The 17,510-nt window shown below is 36.6% G+C and overlaps 1 protein-coding gene across 1 annotated transcript; it reads left to right on the top strand.

Moving 5' to 3' along the window:
- Positions 1-7,852: 7,852 nt before the first annotated feature.
- LOC132862519 (choline transporter-like protein 4) lies at positions 7,853-14,835 on the top strand. Its single transcript, XM_060894565.1, has 22 exons — positions 7,853-7,985; positions 8,251-8,299; positions 9,951-10,024; positions 10,153-10,231; positions 10,400-10,499; positions 10,751-10,882; positions 10,993-11,053; positions 11,139-11,250; positions 11,341-11,424; positions 11,522-11,634; positions 11,765-11,887; positions 12,176-12,278; positions 12,414-12,506; positions 12,658-12,760; positions 13,025-13,284; positions 13,365-13,459; positions 13,544-13,653; positions 13,916-13,989; positions 14,145-14,215; positions 14,322-14,416; positions 14,549-14,633; positions 14,708-14,835. The coding sequence occupies exons 1-22, from the start codon at positions 7,949-7,951 to the stop codon at positions 14,797-14,799; spliced, it is 2,145 nt and encodes a 714-aa protein (XP_060750548.1). The 5' UTR covers positions 7,853-7,948; the 3' UTR covers positions 14,800-14,835.
- The last annotated feature ends 2,675 nt before the right edge of the window (positions 14,836-17,510 follow it).

Here is a 17,510-nt window from a genome sequence, read left to right as displayed (position 1 = left end):
GAGGAAGGGCGCTGAAGGGGCGGGTGCGCGTGCCAACAGCGGAAACACCTATAGAGGGAGCTTTGAATGGCGCTAGTTTCTGCTTGTCCATTAAACAGACAAGCAGGATAACAGCATCCTGTAAATTCTTAGATCTTTACAATAACAATAAAAGAATCCCTGTACGTGATGTCACAAGGTAACTTTCATATTCCCTTCCCTATTTGAAGGAAATTAGCCTACTGTATGTCAGTGTCTTTGAAATTTTATAGCAATTATTAGAATGTAGACTATTTTAATGTACTTATCTGCATCATCTCTGTTTTAACGATACAACCAAGTTTTATGGCAGTAAACAATCAAATGATCCCAGAAATCTGCACCTTGCTGATGGAAATTGTGCATGCACAGTGGAGTGCAGAGGTGGAGGATGAAAATAAACATGTTATAGTTCTATACTAGGAGGTACAAATAAAGTGTGACCATTACTGAAAGTTATTGCTCTAAAGAAAAATGAACCGATCCTCTACTACATAATGATCAATATCATAGCCTTTTTCTAATCTTCAGTTATTCTGGGAAATTGATTTCACAGTAAAATAATTGTTTACTTGTTTGTTGAATAATATGTCGCTTATTTCAGGTTACTTTCGCAGTATTGGAGTCTGAAGTGAACTATTCTAATAAGTTCATCAGCATGCAAAATTCCTGGAAAGATTCCTGGTTTTTACATGAATGCAAAACCTTTCTCTAGAGTCATTTTCTTAAGTAGAACAAGGACAATTGTTTTTCCTAATTCTAGATTTCAGAGGACTGATTTGGTTTACATGCTATTTTCACTTTAAATGATGAAGCTGTCAATTGTTATTCATGCCATACAGCCATGAGACTGGTTCATGTCAATAGATATGTACATTCCATACAGTATTTCACATTCACACCACCAGTGAACACAGATGCTTTCAGGTTCACACAAACTCAATATTCTATACTATACATGGAGTTTCTCTAAGTGTCATAGGAGCTCTTGAGATATATGCATGTTGACATTTTGTCACTGTTGGTCAAAGACAGAATGCTGCAATAACTGTAAAGATTCGTAAGTACCATGAAGCTGGACATTTGGGATACATTCACCCTTCTTGCACACATTGGAGTGCTTGGCTTCATGAGCTTATTTGGGCACGAGGAGCAACAACAAGCTAGAAATAAGGTTGGTATTATTGGCTGCCAAGTTTGTCATACCTGTTCGTGTGGGTCAATATGGACAACACTATCAAAGTCAAATACTTCAGATATAGTGAATTTATACAGTATGAGAGCAACTCATCATTATGCCACAGTGCAATGCCCTGGCAAAACAGAGTATAAGAAGACTCTGGTCTGCACCCAGAAGATATGTCTCAGATCTGTGAAGGGTATGGCAAGGATTTCACTAACGCCAAATCAGCTTATTATTCACTGTGGTTCTCCAACCATGGTCAGCCTCATTGTCCAAATGTGTATGCAGTGCATCACACCATTATGGATGGCATCTCCCTAGGGCTTATTACAATCTTTCTGAAAGAACCAAGGTGACTTTTTCTAAGTGGGCTCATGTATCCTAACAAACATCCCAGGAAAACAGGCCCTCATTATTACAGATCCTCCAACAAAGGGTTATATTTACGTTTATTGAAACCAAAGTATATACGGCTTCCAAACTTTAAACTTTAAACTAAACTTTTGTGCATAGTCTATTGTTTTGTTTTGTTTTTTTATCACTTTTGCAGGCACTGAACCTATTGCCATTGAACTAGGATTTTATTTGGGTTAACATAAAAACATTTATGTTAAAAAACATGTAAACTTACTCTGTTAGCAGAGATTAATACAAATCTCTTGTGTGTGTGTGTGTGTGTGTGTGTGTGTGTGTGTGTGTGTGTGTGTGTGTGTGTGTGCGTGCGTGTGTGTGTGTGTGTGTATGTATTTGATAAAAGGGAGTGCAAACTTCAAGCAGATTCTTTGGTTGAGGTTAACAATGCAAATAGGCAGGAGTTGATACTTTGGAACTGAATAAAAGGTATGGTGCTCTCACATAATTAAAAGTCCATCCAAGTTGTTCTTCATCACGTATTCACTTTCAATTCAATCTGACATCTGTCCCTTTGATTGACCCTGTAACATGCTGTCTGCAACCTCAATTCAACTGCAGGTCTGGGGTCAAATATCTATGTGGTTAGCATCCACATATCACTGTGCATCAAAGCAGACAACCTTTTTCGGGCAAATGGCTTCTGTATTTCTCTTTCAGGATATTAACCTGTAAAAATGTGTAACTGTTATGAGCAGATCTGCCTAAAGTGTATGGAACAAGAGTTCTATTTTCTGCATCTTGGAGTAGCAGTCTGGAGTGCTGGTATTAATAACATTGTGCAGAGCATTCACAAAGGAGGCTGCAAGATGTTCCCTTAATGCAGACCTCACCTTAAAAGACAAGCAGGCCTCATACTTCTGAATTATTTCACTGGGAGGTTTGTCTCTAAAATGTGAACGCCTTGCTTGTCCTAAAACCAGGTAGATGGATCATAGAATCAACATCAGCACGATAGAATCATGATGAGGTTATGTTCATCTGTTATGATTATTACTGGCAGGCAAAAGAGTGAAATGTCCCACAGCCAACCATAAGGTTGCTCCTGAATTGTCCATTTGTGAGCTGCTTACACTGGAATGCAATAGTCTGCTGCAATATACTAGAACCAGCAAGTATGTTAGATCAAAACAGTGAAAATCTTTTTATCCTGATTTCTTTCATGTCTGAAACTGAGGACACCTGCTCTCTACTGATAAAAAAGCATTTTAACAATCTTTGACTCCATGCACGCCACCTGATATTGTGAAAAGTGTCAAAGTGCCTAATTTAATAAACTGAATTTCTTTGTCCTCATAAAATAACGCATCCTTTTTTACAGTTCCCTTCTAGAAATATAAATGGATTCTGACAACACTAAAATTAAATGTGTCACAGTATGAAGCTCAAGCAGGAACAATACAAAATATGTACTGTAGAAAAATGCAACTCAGAAGACAGTATCTTGGAACTCGTATACACTAGCAGTAACAGTGACCCAGCCTCTGCAGTCAACACACAATACCTCTAACAGTGTTTTTTTTTATTTATTTATTTATTTTTTTTTGCACAGCATGTATTGCACTGCATTTGCAAATATTTGGACTTTTTCATAATAGTCATACTCTTATCTAACCTTTACTATCTGTAAAGTAAATTCTTTTTTATTTTCATTTTCTTGACTTTCTTTTTAAAAATGACTTTTTTAAGGAATCTTTATTCCTTATTTTATTTTTATTTTTATTGATTCTGATTTTTCACATAGACAGTAGATAAGCATTTCACTACATGTACAATGTATGGTTGTGTAACTTCTTTATTTCTACTAGCCTTTTCACATTCCATATGTTCTTCTGTTAACTAGACATACATTCTCTCGCTATGATTGGGATAAAAGGCAGATCTTGCTCCACATTTCATTTCATTTATCATTAGCTTCTATCTCAGAAACTTCGTTCAGCCAGTCACTCGTTTTAGTCCTAGTTTTTTTAACTAGGCCTTGAAACATGCACATATGTTATACTGTATATACATATACATGTGATATATGATTTTATAGTAAGTTGGTATAACAGATAGAGAGTCTTTTGTGTGTATTACTTTGTACATATTTTAAACCTATAAGCCAACAGCTAATAGTTGTGGAAACCATAGCACAAACAGCTTCCAAACAGATACCCAGGATCAGAGGTGTGCATGCTTTTCCATTTTTAATTCCCCTGTTATCCACAAATTTACCAATATTTCTTTCCCCTAGGGTCAATTTGACCGTAACAGTTTAAACTTCTATATACAGTATATGATTTTTAACTGTTCATGTGTCAGGTAATTCATGTTTCTTTGTTGACCACCAACAAATTCTTAGCTCTTAATAAAACATAACCCTATCCCCTTATACACCTAAAATATATTTATAGCAAATATTTTTATAGTTTCTGAGTGTGTTCAGGGGAGAGTGGAAGTTATTTATAAGATTTAATGTTTTATAATATTTTTTGTGTATTTTTTATATTTAAACCAGTTCTTTGAAGAGGACAACACACACGTGGGTGTGAAGGACAATATACTTCTATAAACTTCATTGTATCTTTATATACTTATTTTTCAAATGTGATAATAATGGAATATGAATGCATTCAAATAATAAAATCACCAAGGAATGGGTGAATAGGTCTGGCACATCCAGTTCAGAGACAGGGGCGCAAAAATAGTGCCAAAATCAATCTTTGAATACTACCGCTTATCCGAACTACTCGGGTCACAAGGAGCCTGTGCCTATCTCAGGCGTCATCGGGCATCAAGGCAGGATACACCCTGGACGGAGTGTCAACCCATCGTAGGGTGCACACACTCTCATTCACTCAGGCAATCACACACTAGGGACAATTTTCTAGAGATGCCAATCAACCAGGAAACCCCTGAGGTGCCAGGAAACCCCCGAGGCATGGGAGGACATGCAAACTCCACACACACAAGGCGGAGGCGGGAATCGAATCATGGTGTAATTGCATGTTGACTCTATTGAGGAGACTACCAAGTTATTACTGCTATGTACTACAAAGAGTAACAAGGGAGACTAAATGTTTTACATGTGCTACTGAGCAGCGTGTGTTCCATAATAAATATAAGGTTCTGAGATGCTCCTCTCTATGCATGCAGTTTATTTAAATCAAAACACAAGAAAGAACACTACATGACGAAAAGTTTATTTGTTTAAAAAAAAAATACTGAAAGGAAACATTTTAATTTAACTTTAGCATTCTAATGGTAAGCTTTAATGGTAAGCTTTATTTATCGTTCTATTACTGCAACTTTTAAAGCTAATCGACATTTAGGGCAAAGTGATTAACTTTACTATCAGTTCATTTCCGAATATCCGTCATTTAAAAATAAAATGTCGGGGTAGGTTTGTGAATGGATGTTTGATTTACATTAATAATTGAGCCTCCCACCACAAAGCACATTGGTTCAACTCCACCTTTGGTAATGCAGACAAGCACGATAAGTCTAGCAGTGTGCAATCTTAAACAATATCAGAACGCACTGGATGTGTTGTGCATAAAATGACCTTATCAAGATGTAATTTTATAGTTCCATCGACATGCCTGTAAAGGACAGGGTTGTTTAGAACTAGTCGTTTGAAAAAACTTTTTATCTGCTTCTGTGTGTATTGAAAATAATAATGCTGATAATGAAGTAAATAATTTACTGTTTAGCAAATAAAACTTTAAATAATGGCTGTACAAATCAAAAAGATATGTCTTAAAGTCTTGATCTACCATATCCTTTAGTTTTTAACAGTTTAAAATCTGTTAACATTGGGTGGGGGCACCAACATCCCTCAGCAAACGTGCACAAACAAAGTTGGTTTTTATTTGTGCCATGACATAGGATCTTCTCCATAAAAAACATAATGCATTGTATACAGTAGCTACTTGCGATAATATTGACGTAAATGGGGAGAGCAGCTTTCAGTCATTCTTACTGACTTAGTGACTCATGCACCAGGTGGGTTGCATAGAAAAAATAAACGGCAGAAAAAAAATCCAGCATTTGTATGCTGATATATCCCCTCGTAGGTACATTAAAAGAAATGCTGGGCTATTTGTCTTGCGTTCTGGACAAATAATAGGAATGTTTAATATGTCAAAGAACAGGAGCGTCCATTAGAAGGAAAATATAGGCTTCCCAGATAGAGAACAATATATTTCCCACTTAAGAATAACACTTCAATTTAATTATTAATGGATAGAAAATATTTCTGAAGTGCATCATTGAATCATTTAAAGGCAGCAATTAATTTCATTTAAAATTAGTTTATTTTGAAATCGTGAAGTAATTGACATCAACTGTGCATTGAACTCATGTACCAGCAACATGTTTGTATTAATGATTTCTGTATAGTTTGCTTATTTTCTTACATTTGGTATATGAGAAGATGTTATAGAAGGCATCCGAGGATGGCTAGCTAGCAAATGGAGCCATAAATAAACTGAATTCTTCTTAAACCACCATTATTGAGTAAAACCTTTTTTAGTTTAATGCTTTGACTGTTTATTTTGCATGGTATAAAGTAATGGTGTTAAGTACAACAACAAGTCATTGTATAACATTTTGAGTCTTGACAACAATATTCACTGCTGCTTAGAACAAAATTAAACCTTTAAATTATCATGATTTTGTGGGAGAAAGTTTAAAGAACATAGTTCTCAGCTCGTGAAGACTACAAAATGTATATCATTAGACAACAGATAAGGTATGTGAGTAGGTCTACAACAGAGCATGCACTTTAAGATATACTGTAGCAATCATTATTTTAAGGATTTTTTTCTTTGTAAGTAAATTAAATTTAATTTCTTTGTTACTGGTGGTTCTATTTTTAACAGGTAATAATAATCTGAACTGATGATCTTACCTGTTTGCAGAATGAAAACACAATGGCATTTATAAATGAGGTATATAGCTGCAAGCAGCACCCCAAAGTGGCCAAACTTCACTAAACCTTGTGTGCCACCCAGTTCTCATGATATCAGGGGCATTGACTTTTATTATGCCATGAACAAAAGCATTCATGTCACCTTCAAATGTGATTTTTTTTTGGGTAAACTGTGGCCATGTTGTTTAACCTGGCCTAATCAAGCCCTAAATACAATGGACCAAAAAGACTAATGTCAGAGTAATGGGGAAGTGTTTTTAATGGTATATTGGCCAAACCTCATGAATGTTTATACCAACACAGTATTATATTTTTGGCATCACTCCAACAAAGCACTCTTAACCTATGTTAAGGTCATGATATTATCAGCCCGTATTGTTTGCCCTAACAAAATTCTTTAAATAAATTGTGGTCAGAACCTTCTGTAGATGACATCTACAAAACTTGGTGCAGAAAAGGTCAACAGGTATTTTATTTTTGTTTCTGTTTCTCTGGTATAACACAGCACCTCATTGTCTCCAGATTTTAACAAACTATATTTGGTGGTGATAGGATCAATATTCTAGGTCTAATTTGCAAAAATTGTAGTTTGTCTTTTTTTTTTTTTTACATAGAATCCGATTTGGAGGTTTATAATGTTGGAAGTTTTCAAGCAATTTACACCAAACTCAGCCAGCTCCTATAAAATCAAATTGTCACATACAGAGTACGACATGCAGTGAAACGCTTTTTTAAGTTTTTGCATATCTCAGGTTATTATGAACCTGGGGTCAGAGCGCAGGGTCAGCCATAGTACAGCACCCCTGGAGCAGGTGAGGTTAAGGGCCTTGCTCAAGGACCCAACAATGTCTCAGCAGCTTGTGGGCTTGAACCCCCAACCTTCTGATCAGTAACCCATTCTGATGACGTCACGTGACGTCATATACACGCAGTAGACGTCACGTGACGTCACCACAACACATCACACGCTCACCTCCAAAAGTATTGGCACACTATCTGTCAAATCTAGGTTGGATTGTCCCTCGATAGATTGGACACTCGTCTATTGTGAGTGTTGTGTCCGAGGTACAAAAGCCACAGTCACATAGTACTTGTGTGTTCTGTGCCTCCAGAGCGTCCTATTTCTATTTCCACCACGTTTATAATTTAACGTTAATGTAATTTAACGTTTAACGTAAACAAAAACACCCAGAGCCACATGTCCGTGTGTCTCAACTGACGGTAAAAATGAAGCACATTCTAATTCTGATCTGGTGTAGAATGCTGGGAGCTGGTTGCCATGGTGATAACATTCAATAACATTCCAGTGATTGTTTAGGACTCGTGCGATTTACTGCTAACGTAATCAGAACACTAACAGTGTCACTATTAGTACTAAAATAGAGATTTTTTTTTCTTTCTGATTTCACAGTACAGTAACAATGACGAGGATCAATATAAACGAGATGGAAAATTTTGGTGAGTTTTGAAAACGATCGCGGTTTTTGAAACTTAAGTCATGACATAAGCCTCGTTATGTGTCCTGATGTTTTGATAATAATAATAATAATAATAATAATTAAAACTAATGATTGTTTTACAATTATTAGTACACTGATTTATTATTAAATAAATTAGTTCTCATTTATAGTTCATGCATTTAAAATAGCACTTATTATATAAATAAATTTAAAAAAAAAAAAAAAAAGAAAAAGGTAAATTAATCACTGAATTTCTCTTCCAGGGGAACCTGCCCCATATGATCCGACATTCAAGGGCCCTGTTTCTAAAAGGTAAATGTTGGAGCATTTTACATTTTTATTTTAAAAAACAAAATATTTATATTTATAAATATTTATATTTAATAGAAAGCTGAAGCAGACAATCAATAACGTGAAATAAGATGCAATACAAAAAACTAGATCACGACACAGTAAGCAAAAGGGAAACAACAGAACAAAGGGCTTGATATGAAAAATAATTAGTATTTCACAAAATGTAAACGTCACGTGCGTGATAAACATCCATAAAACTGAAAGTAACCGAGTGACCGCGTGGCGCTAGTATTCGGGTGAGGACTCCCTCTGGTGGCGAGAAGAGGAAGGTGCACCCGATGATGTTACAACCTTTAAGACCTGTGTGAAAATGATAAATTAAGGCAATAGGGTAAAATCATTTTAATCATCTGTAGCTATAATTCTGCATAATCAGACTAATACGGAAGTCTTAAGAGGTTATGCATTATTAAATTTCTTTTCTTGTTTTCTCATTATATCGACATAACAAAAGTCGTTTTCTCATGATCTCGACAAGTGAATCTTTAAAATAAGGATTAATCAAGCATTTTGTCATGAATCTAAATGAATGAGTATAATTATAAATTTATAATGGATTACAGACATTGTAACTTTCAATGAACATTATCTTCAAATTCTACAGTAAAATTGATTGATCTTTTCTTTTTTTGCATAGAGTAGAAATGATCCTGAAGTGATCTGATTTGGGTTGATCAACTAACAATATGAAATGTAAATTTTATCATGGATTAAAAAATGCCTCCTGGCACAATTAATTTGACAGATGCAGTGAATTTGAAGAGTGATCGTAAATAGGCCATTATGAAATAATCTGATATTGAAAAGCTATTACTTCAAAAAAAATCACATTAAAATTGTTTGCTGTTTATTCTGAGAATAAAGGAGGGTGTTCTCAAGTGATCTGATTTGGTTTGATCACCCAATATTTTGACATGTTCATTTTATAATGGATTAAATAGTGCTTCCAGTCGCAACTTTATTGACAGATATGCTGAATTTGTAGAGGAATTATTAATAAAAATTTCAAAAGAGAAATGGAATGATCTTTATTGGGACCATAGAGTAGGTCATCCTGAAATTATTTGATTAACTAACAATTTTTAAAAATAACACTGTAGCGAATTTGGCTTATTTCATTTTGCTTTTCCATTATGTACCCCATTTATAATATGTAATGGATTAGTAAAACATTAAGCCTTTATTCTCATATATACATTTTGTCACGCATTTATTAAAAAATAATCGTTTTGTAGTTATTTACGGTTCTGTGGCGTAGAAGACAGCCTCCTTCTTAAGTGTCATACACTTATGTACAAATTGTCAATCACTGAGTCCCTAATCAAAGTAAAAGAAAATGCAATTATCCATGATGCTGCACTACTGAGCTTTTGCTGCCTCTAGAAGATGCCCTTGTGCTGAGGTCCATGTAAACAGGAGAAAAAAAAACAAGTTAAGTTATTGATAAGTTATTATGTTAAGATAACGAGAAAATTCTGTGGTGATTACGAGAAAAGAGCTTATGTCGAGATCATGAGAACATTAAGTCATGATATATAAATAATGCATGACCACTTAAGACTTGCAGTAGGCTGACGTGTATACACTAATGCATTTTTTTTTCTTTTAGGGGACTTACTGATGTCTTTTGCTGCCTTCTTTTCATCGTTGTTGTGATTGGGTATGCAATCCTTGGTGGAGCAGGTAAGATAACTAATAAATTACTGTTGCTTTCTGCCAAAACCCTAAGCTGAATAGAGATGCAAACGTTTTATGTGTATTAAAATGTTTATGATTTGTAATCTATTATCTTGTCTGAATTTGTGCTACAGCTTGGCTTTATGGAAACCCCCAATTTATAATCTATGAGCAAAACTCTGCTGGAGAATTCTGTGGAACTGGACCAAATCTGTAAGCCTCTCAGATACATGAGTATCCTATTGATATTTACAGAAATACCATCCATATACAAAAGTAATATAAAACAATTTAAACATATCAATACAATAAAAATGTGTTAATTGTGTTTATGCATCTGTGCAAAGCCTCATTTGTATTTTTGTATCTCTTCCTTATCAGTGAAAAACCCAATGTGTTTTATTTTGACGTATTGAAATGTGCCCCTGAGGTCAATGTAACAGCTGTAACGTTCAAAGGCCTTCTGTGCCCAACGACACAAGTATGTTAACACACGTTCACATATTTTTACTTAGATGAAGACAAAGGTTAATAGGATATATGTAGTAAATTTGCAGCTTTGACAAGCAAACTAATGTTTTTTGAATCTTTTAACATGTTGTCATTAGATACTGTAACATATATCAGAAAATTATTCCTCTATCGGACCTCTAACCATTTCCTTTGCTCTGTGTGTGTGTGTGTGTGTGTGTGTGTGTGTGTGTGTGTGTGTGTGTGTGTGTGCGCGCATAGGTGTGTGTTCAAAAGTGTCCCTCAGCATTTTGGTTTTTGCCTTCTAATGCATTAACTGCTGAGGCAAAACCAAGTGAATTTTTCCAGCAGGAATTCTGTGACCCCAGTTTGGACCTTGCCAAGACCACATTGGTAAGATGGGCAGTTAGCTCTATATACTAAATATTTTGCAATATTGATGCAAATGTAATATTCTGCATGGAATTTTGATACTACATATTTTAATATAATTTCTATCACAGACAGTGCAAGAAATTCTGGATAAACACCTGTGCCCAGCATATTATCTGCCAAGCAAACAAGGTCCGAACCATGTACATGCCAAATAGATGACAATCACTCACCCATTTGTGTGCTTTGTTCTTTAATGATTTTTCTCTTTCTGTAGTACATGGGAAATGTCTACCTAGTTTCGACCCAAAAGATGTTCCAACAAACTTCACTGTCCATGGATCAGTTTTGGAAGAAAAAACAATCAACGCCATAATGGATGCTACGAGGTAATTTTACTACACGTATGCATACGCACACTGTTTGTTGCTATGTTTGTATAAATGTCTTGTTCTGATAGATATACTTTGTGTTTACAGATCTCTCACTTCAGGGTTTAATGCTAAATCAATGGAAGTTAGGATCATCGAGGACCTTGCCTTTACATGGTATTGGATGTTAATGTAAGTAAATTTCCTATCAATGGCAGTGATTATATAAATTATACACTCACAGATCATAAATTGTGTATGCATTTATACATTTCTCTTTCTCTCTCAGAGCTCTGGTGATTGCGTTGGTGGTCAGTATGGTGCTGCTCCAGCTATTGCGATGCTGTGCGCCTGTGGTGGTCGTACTTCTCGTCACTGGTGTTCTGTCAGTGGGAGCATATGGTAAGTTTCTGATTTTCCTCAACACTGATTCTGGCATACTGCTGATGCTGATTTACTCATTTGCTTGCAAGTCCTGAAGGTGAGAAAATCGATAACTGAGTGAGTAACTTGTCTGTGCTCTCTGTAATAGGTATTTACCATTGTTATCAGGAGTACCAGAAACACATGAACTCAGCGCTTAAATTTGGAGACCTAAGCCTCCAGTCTAAGTTCTCAGAATATTTTCGAGTGAAGGAGATCTGGCTGGCTTGCTGTGAGTACTTCTTTTTTTTATCCCAAACTCTAAAGTGACATGAAGTCAAACAGACAATAGTTGTGTCCAAATAAAAAAATCATCCAACATCAGCACCTAGTAGCCCCCCCCCTTTGCTATGTAACCAAAGCTGTGACCTTTAAGTCATTTTTTTGAAATACACTTCTTCTTAAAATGCATTTCTTAGAAAGCACATAAGGTAAACAAGAAGCAAATGCTGCCTTTACTGTATTCTCTTGAGCAATTTTTTGTATTTTTAACGTTTTATCTGGTGTGTGTGTGTTACAGTGGTGATTCTGTGTTTTCTGGAGTTTTTCCTGTTAATGTTGTTTGTATCGTGTTTAAGAAAAGGACTCTCATCTGCTCTGGCATTGGTGAGAGAGTGTAGCAAGTAAGTATTCTTTAGCACACAAAATTATGCAATTATGTTATTGACATTTAACTAGTCAATCATGATGTGTCCATTTTTGGGTTTACGTTTTGCCTTTTTGTCGTTGTTGACTTGTGGGATTTGTGCTGTTTGCAGAGCGATGAGTGTGATGTTGTCTACAATGTCATACCCACTGGTCACATTTCTGCTGGTCACACTCTGTGTGACCTTCTGCACTGTGACAACGATGTATCCTTTCTGTAATCACTTACTCTTTCCTGTACCTACACTCATTCAGTACAGAACAGTGAATAAGTAATATAGTTAAAACTATGAAAAGATCTAAAAATAGGTTTATATTACTAGTGTGTGAGATCTGTGACCTTGACTATTGCTTTAGAAATTTGGCTACTTCTGGACTGCCAGTATACAACCTCATTGCCCTGAACTCATCAAAGGCAGAGTGTAATACCACAAAAGGCACTGAAAAATGTTTCCCAGAGGTTCGACTCACACACACACACACACACACACACACACACACACACACGCACGCACGCACACACACACACACACACACACAAACACACACATTCATATGACTATGTTCATACACAGAAATTTTGAGCCGCTTTGTAAATAGAATGAGAGTCACATTACAGCTAGAGTTGCTAATTTGTACCAGTGATTAATTTTGATTTATCTCAGATTGTGCACCCTGGTCTCACTTCCTGTATTTGCCCCTCTCATTCTCATTTTCTTTTTAGACTTTCAAGGCATCTGACTATCCCCAGTGTCCAGTGCGATGTGCCTTTGTTCAATATGATGATGAAAATGGCTTTTTTCAAAGAAATTCAAAATACCTGCAAATTTATAATGGGCTGGCATTTTTTTGGTGTCTACATTTCATCAACACACTTGGCCAGTGCACACTATCCAGGACCTTTAGCACCTACTACTGGTCTCTTAGTAATCCTCAGAATATTGGCCGATCTACTATGTCCAAAGGACTCTTCCAGACATTACGGTAATGTACATTCCTTTGTGGACTCATTTCTACTTTGTTCACAACTTTTTTTTAAACACTGTTACATTGCTTTTTTGTAGGTACCACACTGGCACTATGGCGTTTGGTGCTGTCTTCGTCACTATGTTCCAGAGCATCCGGATTGTTCTTCAATATCTTAAAGATGTGACCAAAAGTAAAAATATATTTACAGTCTTCTTCTTACTAATAATTTATGTTGCTGTTTTATAACACCAATAATATGCTGTTGTTCTCCCAGGTGGAAAAAGATGCTATTTTTATTGCTACCCTCTGAAGCTGGTGCTAAAATTCCTCTTTTGGGCCTTGGATAAAGTCATCAAATATTTCAACAGATACACTTACACAATGGTCAGCAATTCATTTCATTACAAATGTAGTTTAGTAATTATTTTAACATAGCTCATGTATTGTTTAATTCAGACAACCAAAGTATTATATTCATTTAAAAGTCTAGTGTGCCTTTTGTTACCCTAATGTCATCTACAACATTTTGTGCCAACCTTATATAGCATTATGCTATATTAGTAATATTTATTATAGGTTGGCAACAGAGAAGTGTACAACTTGACTAATTGTATGTGTTTACATGTCCTTGTGATTTATTATACAGATGGCTATATATGGAGACGATTACTTCATGTCGGCTAAAAACTATATTATGCTCTGCGGGAGGAACAAGGAGCGGTAAGCTGTCACAAAATATCCCTCACACGTTTGTTTTGTTTTACCGTGTATGAGTGTGTACATTGTGTGTTAAATCAGAGCTTGAATTCTCTTTTGACAAAATACTTTCATGTACTTTGTTTGTTTAATTGCATGTAATTCATTATGATTCACAGGGTGCTGGTGGTAGACTGGGTGACGGACTTGCTGCTGTTTTTTGGGAGACTGCTGGTGGCTGGAGCAATAGGTATAAAACATAATGTCACATTACAGCAAAATCACATTTATACTACAATAAAAACCTGTGCAGGAGATGATCAACTGTCTGAGAATTTGTTCCTATATCTTTTAAGGTGTCTTGGCCTTCTGCTTCTTCAATGGAGACATAAAAGTGTCAGATGACATTTTTCAGGCCGACTTGATATACAATAGCTGGTTTCCTGTTACTGTACGTTCTACCACAACCACCTAACACTTTTTGAAATATTTAAAAACACACACACAAACATATGAACACATAAAATAGAATAAATGTTAGATTTTTCAGTGATACAAATTTTCACAAACTTTTGTGTTACAGATGGTGATGGTTGGATCGTACTTTATAGCCCAGGGGTGCTTCAGTGTGTACAGCATGGGTGTGGACGCATTCACCATCTGCATTAGTAAGTAGCATCTATCAAAAAAGTCTCATTTTTACTTCAGTAGAATGGTCTCTCATGTTTTGTTCTCTCTTTAGTGGATGATCTGGAGCGCAATGATGGGACGCTACAGCGACCCTACATGTCAAGGAGCTTGATGCAGATCCTGCAACGGCAGAGCAACTCATAATTCATAACTTATTTAAAAAAATAAAGACTGTTTGATTTTGATTTTGTCTGCGTTGTTTTAAAGAAGGATGTTTGATAGCCAACAAGGTTGATCGCATACATATCCCAGGCTTATTATCAAAGTCCACTTTAAAGCATGAATACATGTTTGACAAAGTTTAAACTGACATACAGACTTCATTTGAGTCAGTGTGGGGTGACTGTGGTGTAGTTAAAAGTTTGCTGTTAAACGATAAAACAAGAAATAAACATAATAATGCATGACCACTTAGGGCGTACATAGGCTGACATGTAGACATTAATGCATTTTTTTCTTTTAGGGCACTTACTGATGTCTTTTGCTGCCTTAGTATCGTTGTTGTGGTTTGGTATGCAATCGTTGGTGGTGCAGGTAAGATAAACTAACAAATTACCATTGCTTTCTGCCAAAATCCTATGCTGACCCGAGATGCAAATGCTTCATGTATATTAAAATGTTCATGATTTGTAATCTATTATCTTAATAGAATAGAATCTGATTTGTGCTACACCTTGGCTTTATGGAAACCCCAAATATTCCCAAAGGCCGGTATGCTGGGGTGCCAATACTTTTGGAGGCGAGTGTACACGAGCATGTGATGTCACCTGAATACCCATGACGCAATTCATCTTATTGTGCTGAGTGTTTTGATATGTCACGTCAATGTTCTGGAAAGTTTTTTGATTTTGCATATTTTGGGGGCGGGGCTTCAGGAAAACTGAAAGGCCAGTCAGTATACCAATTTAAAACTTTGTCCAGAGTAACTTCCTAAAGAACCTGGCCGAGTTTGGTGTAGATAGCTCAAAAGCTTGCCGAGTTATAAAACTCTAAAATTTATAATGGGTGTCTATGCCAAAATAAGGCCAATTTGGATCACTTAGAAAAATAACAGCAACCAACTTCAGACCAAGTTCTACGACATTTCCAATTTTGGTGCATGTGGCAATTATGATGGGTTGTAGAAGGCTTGTAGGCTTGTAGAAGACTTTTCTACATTTTCTTTTATAATCGGAATACCGGCATTCCCGGTACGGAATCTCAAAGTGGCTTTTTTTTACATAGAACCCCATTCAAAGGTTTGGAGGTTTATAACTCAGCAAGCTTTAGAGCGATTTACACAGACCTCGGCCAGCTTCTTTAGGATCTTACTCTGGACGAAGTTGTAATTTGGGGTATGGATGGAACTTTCGGTTTTCCCATAGCGAACTATCGAACATCCCAAAAACTCCCATTGACTTGAATGCGGAATTCTTAAAATTCCTCTAAGCCAGGGGTGTCAAACTCAGGCACGCAGGCCAAATTTGTAATTTTATTTGGCCCGCGAGATCATATCAAATGTGCATTACAGCTGGCTAGCCGCATGCTCTGCTAATACTACAAATCCCAGAATGCCTTGCCACTGTATTGATGCGTAGTCACGAACAGCAAGCGCCCCTCATTCTCTGTTGACAGTCGTTAACAACCATGCTACAGTCACATCGGGCAAGTTAACTCCACCCTCCACAAAAATGGCCAAACGAAAGATGGACAATAGGAGCTTTCAAGACAGGTGGGAGGCAGATTATCTGTTCACGAATATAAAGGACAGACCTGTTTGTCTTGTGTGCGGAGCTAACGTGTCTGTAACGAAAGAATATAACATAAGAAGACACTATGAAACAAAACATTATGAGAAGTACAGTATAAGGACCTGGACGTACTGTAAAGCAGAAGCTCCAGAAGGTGGAGATGAAAAAAAAGTCCGGTTTCCCGGCAGACTATGTTCATGAAAGCAAAATCAAAAATTGAAGCTGCTGTAAAGGCTAGCTTTATTGTGGCAGCAGAGATTGCAAAATCTGCCCTTTAGATCGGCCCTTTAACGAGGGAGAGTTTGTCAAAAAGTGTATTGTCAAAGTTTGCGACATCGTGTGCCCAGATAAAAGGCCTTAGATCAATGTGCAGAGTAAATCAGAGTGTAGCCAACTGAGTTTGAATATATGTTTTCTTTATGCACTTTTTCTACTCCAAGGCATGAACTGTTAATAGTCGAAAAGTTGGATTTTCATTAAATGAAATTATTATTTTTTGTTTTGTTTTGTTGTTGGTTTTGAAAAAGATCCACTTCAAAAAGGAACTTAAAATGATACAGTGAGAGGCATCATTTATTTATTTAAATAAGAAATGAACACCACTGAAGGGGGGCACGGTGGCTTAGTGGTTAGCACGTTCGCCTCACACCTCCAGGGTCGGGGTTCGATTCCCGCCTCCACCTTGTGTGTGTGGAGTTTGCATGTTCTCCCCGTGCCTCGGGGGTTCCCTCTGGGTACTCCGGTTTCCTCCCCCGGTCCAAAGACATGCATGGTAGGTTGATTGGCATCTCTGGAAAAATTGTCCCTAGTGTGTGATTGCGTGAGTGAATGAGTGTGTGTGTGCCCTGCGATGGGTTGGCACTCCGTCCAGGGTGTATCCTGCCTTGATGCCCGATGACGCCTGAGATAGGCACAGGCTCCCCGTGACCCGAGGTAGTTCGGATAAGCGGTAGAAGATGAATGAATGAATGAACACCACTGATGTGTATTTTATTTAAAATTGAATTTCTTATGTGTTTGTAATATCAAGCTCTGGTTGTCCCAAATCCTGTGTTCAAGCAAAACTAAAGTTTGTTTCCATATGAAAAAGGTTGAACATGACGTATCAGCTGCAGTTAATTTTTC

The sequence above is a fragment of the Tachysurus vachellii genome, chromosome 19, assembly GCF_030014155.1.
Source record: "Tachysurus vachellii isolate PV-2020 chromosome 19, HZAU_Pvac_v1, whole genome shotgun sequence".
Classification (NCBI taxonomy): domain Eukaryota; kingdom Metazoa; phylum Chordata; class Actinopteri; order Siluriformes; family Bagridae; genus Tachysurus; species Tachysurus vachellii.
The sequence above is the reverse complement of the archived record's forward strand: the minus strand, read 5'-3'. Positions and strand labels throughout refer to the sequence as shown.

Coding starts and splice junctions, on each gene's coding strand:
- LOC132862519 (XM_060894565.1), top strand. CDS start 7,949: ATGACGAGGATCAATATAAACGAGATGGAAAATTTTG. Junction 7,986..8,250: donor AAACGAGATGGAAAATTTTG/GTGAGTTTTGAA, acceptor TTTCTCTTCCAG/GGGAACCTGCCCCATATGAT. Junction 13,285..13,364: donor GGACTCTTCCAGACATTACG/GTAATGTACATT, acceptor GCTTTTTTGTAG/GTACCACACTGGCACTATGG.